General features: G+C 56.0%; 1 protein-coding gene across 4 annotated transcripts in view; it reads left to right on the forward strand.

Annotated features, from left to right (window-relative positions):
• Positions 1-7,292, forward strand: part of Erfl (ETS repressor factor like) — a 19,399-nt gene extending 12,107 nt beyond the window's left edge. For 3 of the 4 annotated variants that reach the window (XM_008846459.2, XM_029570062.1, XM_029570060.1), the window contains exons 2-6: positions 2,097-2,176; positions 4,610-4,844; positions 5,114-5,309; positions 5,427-5,544; positions 6,348-7,292. In XM_008846459.2, the coding sequence (XP_008844681.2) occupies positions 2,110-2,176; positions 4,610-4,844; positions 5,114-5,309; positions 5,427-5,544; positions 6,348-6,793 (1,062 nt within the window). In that variant the 5' untranslated portion in view covers positions 2,097-2,109 and the 3' untranslated portion in view covers positions 6,794-7,292. The remainder of the gene's footprint in view (positions 1-2,096; positions 2,177-4,609; positions 4,845-5,113; positions 5,310-5,426; positions 5,545-6,347) is intronic. The other variant, XM_029570063.1, reaches the window with a different exon arrangement.
• The last annotated feature ends 110 nt before the right edge of the window (positions 7,293-7,402 follow it).

Below are 7,402 nucleotides of genomic sequence, written 5' to 3' on the forward strand. Positions count from 1 at the left end.
CTGAGAGAGCAGGAGCGGGGAGTGAGGTAGGGGGGGTCAGTGTGAGGAGAGAGAGATAGGGAGATGGTAGAGACACTGGAGAGAGACAGGATGGGCTGAGAGGTAGAGGGAGGGAGCAGAGAGGGAGAGAGAGATAGGCTGATGAGAGAGAGACAGAGACTGAGATGAGGGGAGCCAGAGAGATTGGAGAGAGGGATAAAGTGGGGGATGGAGAAAGAAACAGAAGAAGGGGGACAGGGGAGACTGATGTGGAAAAGGGGTGGGACACAGGATGGAGGCAGAGAAAACTGGCGAAGGGACTGAGGGTTAGAGGAAGAGAGTTGAGGAGAGACAGGGAGAAACACTGCAGGTGGGGGAGGGACAGGAGGAGGAGGGATGGTGGAAGGAGACCAGGTGTTAGGGATTCGGAAAGGAAGAGGGAGAAACAGACCAAGAAGGGCTCCCAGAGAGCGGAGGTGTGGGCAGGTGGCTTGGAGGGGAATCTCAGGAGGCCAAGGAGTGGCTGGGGGACCTGTGTGGAGTAGGGAGTAGGGGCCTGTGGGGAGACAGGAGTATACAAGGGGTGAAGTAGGGTTTATGAAGTAGAGTGAGTGTATGTTGCAGGGGGTGGGGGGCTTGGGGTTCCTGAGGGTGTATGGGAAGTCTTTGGAACAGCAGGTGGGTGTGAGAGGATCTAAAGGGTGGGGTATCTGTGGGGGTACTCAAAGGGGTTGGGAGTCAAAGCACAGAACTGGGTCTGGAGGGGTCTCTGAATACAGGCAGGAGAACTAAAGGATGCCTAGTCCTAGGATGTCTAAGGGTCTAAAGGTACAGTGTCTGCAATGGGGGATGTGTGACAGGAGCAGGTAGCTAAGGGTAAAGGTGTCTGAGAGTTGAGTTGGGGCTCACAGAAGGCAAAGTGCTGAGGAAGGGGTGAGGGAAGAGGTATCTCAGGGCAGGAGATATCTGAGAAGCACAGTTCTGAGGGAATGGGGATTTGAGCCGGGCTGTGCGAGGTAGATCCCAGGAAGGGGTGAGGACAGAGACCCATTCGAGGAGGAGTGTCCCAATGGGGAGGCCAATCTGAAGGGATGGATGTCTGTCTGAGGGAGAGGCTGCTCTGAGGGTGGGTAGTATGCCGGGACAAGGGATAGCTGAGGGGGAGGCCAGTATGAAGGTACAGGGTATCAGAAGGGTAAAGCCAATCTGAGTGGACAGCTATGTGAGGAGGGAGGCAAGGCTGAGGGGAGGGAGTGTCTGAGGAGGGAGACCAATGTTACAGGAAGGGATGGGTGGAGAATCTTTGGTGAGCAGGAGGTTTGAGACAGGGTTCTACAGGCTCAGGCAGCAGGTTTGGGTGTGTGGGGGTCTACTTGGGAGAAAAGGTAGGGGGTCAAGGGGAAGGACTGAGGGGAGGGCAGCTCCCAGAAAGGGTATGCAAAGGGGGAGGCCAATCTAAAGGCAAGAGATGGGAGAATCTTTGGATGGCAGCAGGTTTGAGATAGGGGTGTGTGGGCTCAGAAGGCATACTGGCGGGGTTTACTTGGGGAGGAAGGGCAGGGGCTAGGCCTGCCCCCTCCTAGCCCAGCCCATAGATGCCCTGTTCTGCTGGCTGCAGCCGGCCACTGCTGTGGTGTGAGCAACAGAGAGCAGGGCTGGTGAGCTGCTGGGGGTCAGCCAGGTGGGGGAGTTTTGAGTTTCGGAGACGATAAATCTGGAGTAGCTGGGGAGAGCCACACACAGAGGGAGGACAGGGAGACCCAGACACAGGGACCAACCTCCCTCCCCCAGAGGTCAGGTGAGAGGCAGGGGGACAGAGATGGCATCAGAGGTGTGGAGTGTCAGGGTGATCGGAGGGTGGCGAGAACCAGTGAGTAGAGCGTTGGTTGCTGGGCTGGTTAGGGAAGAGGAGGCATCAGGAAGGAGGGTAAGGACAGTGGCTCATCCTAGGGACACAGGAACTACCGGAGGAGAGAGGGCAGGAAGAGGTTGGGGATAGGGCAGCGGGACGCCAGGCTGAGCTGAGGTCCTGGGAGGGGAGCTCCGGCAGCACCCCACTGGCTGACCCTTGTCTCTCTCTTGATGTCCTGTCCGTGTGCCTGTCCTGGCCTCTGCAGGGCCTGCTCCGCCATGGACTGTAGCTGCGTCTCAGACCTTCTCTTCGCCCCGCCTGCCCTGCCGGCTCTCTGGACCCCTGGTAACTGTCCCCATTCATCCCCCTAGCCCTCCCTAGGGCCTGCACCCCTTTCCCCATCTCCCTTCTTCAGCCATGCACCTGTGAACCTGTCTTTCTTGGTCTCCATCTGTCACCTGAATAAAACCCCTTTGTAAAAACTTGACTAGGAACTTCACAGCCCAGCTCTCCCTGCCACCTGCCTGCTGGGGCTCGAGGGCTGAGGGTCATTTGGAGGATGGGTAAGGTGTGGATTTGGGAGAGGGATGAAGACCAAGGGGCTGAGATCTGGCCTTCCCTGCCACGCATGTCTAGACTTCACCTTCCTGGGACCTAAGATGCAGAAAGGGCAGGGCCCAGCCTGAAGATGCAGTGCTTAGGACAAAGCATTAAGGTCAGCTTGGACATGCGTTGAGTCACTAGTGAGAAAGGGAGTCTGAGACTGCCTGTTTGCAGTTTCATTGCTCACTGTGTCCTTGCATCACACTTCAGTGTCTCTGAAGGGGTCACTCAGGGCAAATGTCTGCACCGGGATGGCTTTGTGTGAACTTGTATGCTGCCTGCTCACGCATGTTACTGTGGAGGCCATGTGAGGGTCTCTGGACTCTACATTGCATGAGTTTATGCATGATCTGCCAGCTTGTCCACTGTGCTTTATGCCTAAGTGGGGTGAAGAGCTTTACCTGTTTCTGGTGGTCTGTGGTATTCCCAGGGGGCATCTGGCCTATATTTTGGAGTGGGTGGGTGGATGGCCCTGAGTCTGGGTATGGGGAGGGGGCTGCTCCTGGCTTTCAAACTGTGTGTGTTGTGTGTGCATCCCACTGCTAGGTACTGGGGAATTGTCTGCCTGCCTGCTGTGGCAGATCCTTTCTCTGATGCATTTCTTCCTGGTTTGGGGTTGTGCAAGTGTGCATCTGTGATATAGGGGGTCTCCAAGGAAGTGTGCTGTTGGCATGGATAGGCCATGTCCATCTAGATTGAGCCATCATGCCATCTGAGATGAGAAAGGCCAAACAGGCATGGAGATTAAAACCCTCCCTCCATGGGGGCGGGGGGAGGGACGACTGCCTGGCCTTTAGCAGGAAGGGCATGGCCTCCTCAGCCCCCACTTATACACCAGACAGTCCTGCATGGCTGAGCTCCTCCTTACCTCCAGAACCTTAAGCCTGAGAGGGGCAGAGCCTGCCCCATAGCTGCATAGCAATGGAATACCAGAACCCAGGACTGTCGGCTTAGAATGGTGCCTTCCCCACCCTGTGATGGCTTCCCCAACTTCCTTTTTCTTCTCAGATTGCTCTTAGCTTGCTAGAGACCAGCTCTTACCCTATGTTCATGTCTGAGTCATGCCAATCTCTGAGTAGGTGGGAGGGGACAGAAGACAGCACAGGAATTGACATGGAAGTTCAACCCCAAGCTTTCTAGATGAGAGGTGAAATCCCGGGTGGGCAAGACCCCCATTTGCCCCAGCCTCTAGGTGTGCATGCGTGTGTGTGTGTGTGTGTGTGTGTGTGTGTGTGTATACAATGGGGCTAGGGTATTCCTCCCAGGGTGAAGAGCTGCAGAGTGGGGCCACGGGCATATTGACATGCCTAAGTTGCCTTATGTATTCATCTATCTGGGAGCATCAATGTCACTGCTTCATTGTCTCCATCATACCAAGTGTTAGGTGGGCCCTTGGGCTCCTGTGTGTCTCTTTGCCACACACTTGTGTCAGCAAGTCCCAACAGAAGGGCCTTCGGTGTGTAACTGTGCATGATGTAATGGGTGTGCAGTGCTGGGTTGTTGGGACCTTGTATCTGGGGCAGCCTGTCTGGTGTTGGCTTCACTGGCCACAAGCAGGAGTGTGGCACTCTGGTAGGGTGGTGTCCTTTGGTAGAACATGGCAAGTGGTTGTCTATGTAAAGTGCTGCCTGTCATGGGTACCCAAGTCTGTGTGCATAAGCCTGAGCATACACAACCTCATACTGGACAGCTTTCAGACCTGAGTACTAATATGGAGACACACTAAAAGTAGAGAGACAGACACAGATGTGCACAGGCTAAGCCTGCATGTGCCAGGGTAGGGCCAGTGGGGGTCCTGAGGAATGGGAAGAGGGGAGACAGCTGTTAGGGCACAGGTGACATTTGCAGGCTTCCTGGGCAGGGGTAACAGATTTAAGGGTGATCACTGCAGAGGGGGTACCTTTTCCAGCAGGTCACCCTAGATGGTCATAGATTCAGGAAATGGGTTCCTCTCAATCCCATCCTCTACCTCCTCTGCTGAATTGGGGGAGGGGGAGTCACTGTACCTAGGGCGGGTTGAAGGTATTTGGGTAATTTAGGGAGCAGACACCAGCAGATCAAGTCTGAAGAGTAACACCCAGGCCCCTAAAGACGCCGAGGCTACTCTTCAGAGACTGGCCAAGAGACGCAACTTGGCATCCTGACCCCAGGCCACTCCCTGTTTCCTGTCCCCAGGGTTTGCCTTCCCGGATTGGGCCTACAAACCGGAGTCCTCCCCTGGCTCAAGGCAGATCCAGCTGTGGCACTTTATCCTGGAGCTGCTGCAGAAGGAGGAGTACCAGGGCGTCATCGCCTGGCAGGGAGACTACGGGGAGTTTGTCATCAAGGACCCTGACGAGGTGGCACGGCTGTGGGGCATTCGCAAGTGCAAACCCCACATGAATTATGACAAGCTGAGCCGGGCCCTGCGGTGAGGAGGGGCTGGAGGCCAGGCTCCCACATGGTTTTTCCTTCACTGTCCTCCTGGCTCCCTCATGCCAAGGAGTGGGGCTTTCCCTCGACATTCTAGGACTGAATCCCATTGGAACCCCAAGTGCAGAGCTTTTCACTGTAGCTGCTAACTTAATTACTTGGGGGGAGGAGAGCTGAGCCCACTGACTGCTTCACCCATCTCTTGCCCCAAAACCTCAGTCAGGGACTCTCTTACCCCTTCCCAGTACCCCATCCTGTCTCCCACAGTTACTACTACAATAAGCGCATTCTCCATAAGACCAAAGGGAAGAGGTTCACCTACAAGTTTAACTTCAGCAAAGTCGTGCTCGTCAATTACCCACTGCTGGATGTGGCTGCCGCTGCCACTGGCTCCCCACTCTTGCTGACCCCTGGGCCCTTTGGGGGGGGCCCTGGGCCAGATGCTCCTCCCCTCACTCCTGAGGTGAGTTTGGATACTGGTGTCCTAGGACTGGACGTGGGGTGTCTTGTGTACCCAACCACAACACTTTCCTGGGAGGGAGCTGTCTCAGCAGCACTGCCTCCCTACTTCCCTCTCTAGACCCTGCAGAACCTGTTCTCTACCCCACGCCTAGGAGAGCCAGGGGGCCGGACGCCCCTGTTCACCCCTGAGACAGACAAACTACGTCTGGACAGCCCCTTCCCATTCTTGGGCTCTGGTAAGGGCCTGGGAAACACTGGGGGCAATCTGTATGTATTGAGGGAGGACTGCAGGGGACAAGATAGAGGGAGGAAAGCCCAGGCTAGGCTGTACATCTGGGGTGTCTGTGTATGGGCACGTTTTAAGAGCCAGAGGACGGTGGTAAGGATGTAGCTCGGTGGGTAGAGTGCTGGCCTAGCATACACAAAGCCTGGGATTTGATCCTTAGCACCACATAAACCAGGTGATGGTGCACACCTGTAATTCTAATACTTGGGAGGTAGAAACAGGAGGATCAAGGTCATCCTTGGCAGCAACATAGTGAGTTCAGTGTCAGCCTGAGCTACATGAGACCCAACACTCAGGAGGCTGAGGTGGACTACAAACTGAAGACCAGCCTGGGCTACCTAATGGGACCATCTCAAAAAGAAAAAGAAAAAAAATCAGATAAGGACAGCATGACATGTATGGTAGTGCATGCCTTTAATCCCAGCACTTGGGAGGCAGAGGCAGGTGGATCTCTGTGAGTTCAAGGCCAGCCTGGTTTACATAGTAAGTGCCAGGCCAGCTGGGGCTACAGGGGAAAAAAAAAAAAAAAAAACAAACCAGTCTACAAGGGGGTGGGCTAGCTGGCTGGGAGAAGGGTTTCAGGGAAGCCAAAGGAACAGGGAAACAAATGGGGAAGATTAAGTAGGGGGAACCATGTAAGGATGGGAGACCCTTAGTGGAAGTGTGTTTGGGAGGACGGGCAGAGCACACAGAAAGTTCACCCTCTAGGCAGTGGAGAATGGGCCAGCCTGACCTGCTCCCTGTGCCCCCCAGGTGCTACCGGCTACTCCAAGCCCCCCGGTCTGCTGGGTCCTTATGGCCGCACCTTCCCTGAGTACCCCTGGAACTTTAACCCGTATCTCACAGGCCCCTTCCCCAAGCTGCCCCCCTCCCTCTACCCACCTCACTTCTACCCCAACCCTTTGGGTTCCCTGGGTCATTTGCCCTCTGCGGGAACAGGGGGAGGCCCCACAGCTGCACCCCTGCTTGCTGCAACAGGGGAGGTCCTGGGCCCTGAACGCCCCTCTGGGCTGGCAGTGGCCCCTCGCCTGGCACTGCCAGGAGCTGGTGGTCCAGAGGCCACACTGGGTGGGAAGGAGGACAGCGACTCTGAGCTGGAGATCACCGATGTCAGCGGCTGCAGCTCTGACAGTGAAGGCGATGAGGGTCTACCAGTGCCACCCAAGACCAAGTCAGGCAAAGGGGGGAACGGCAGCTGAGCAGGTGTAGGGTGATGGATTCTGCTGTGGCGACCAGAGCAGTCACCTGAGAAGTCTCTTCTACTTAGTGTGCCCTTCACACCAGCCCAAGACCCAGGCCCAGGCCTTAGCACTGTCTCCTCCTTCCTTGACCCCAGAGTGGAGGTCATACTTCCTCCATGAGGGGGGAGGACCGACATGATGGCCTCTAGCCTCCTTCCCAGGTTCCAATTTGAGGGGGGTACCTGCCTGACCCCACTCTCAAAGTGCAATATGGCGCCCAGCCTCCCCTCCCCTCCTATGTGCTGTGACCTGTGTGTTTGTGTGGCAGTGTCTCCAACCCAGTGCCATTCCCTCTCCTGACATTCTCCCACACAGGCCCCCCCTGGGGACAGGGAGCTCAGAGCAATAACCCCGCCCCCAGCCCCCACCCAGGAGGGGCCCCCTCCCTATTAGCTCCTCTTGATCCCCCACAGCCACCTCCAGAGTTTACTACAAAAAATAAAAGAACAAGAGTGTGAGATGTGGGTTGCCCAGCATCTTGGATGACCATGGGGGGCCCAGGAATGTGGGCTGGGAAGTGTGTGTGTGTGTGTGTGTGTGAGTGTGTGTGTGTGTGTGTGTGTGTGT

Source organism: Nannospalax galili, unplaced genomic scaffold, assembly GCF_000622305.1.
Source record: "Nannospalax galili isolate Female #2095 unplaced genomic scaffold, S.galili_v1.0 scaffold1623, whole genome shotgun sequence".
NCBI lineage: Eukaryota > Metazoa > Chordata > Mammalia > Rodentia > Spalacidae > Nannospalax > Nannospalax galili.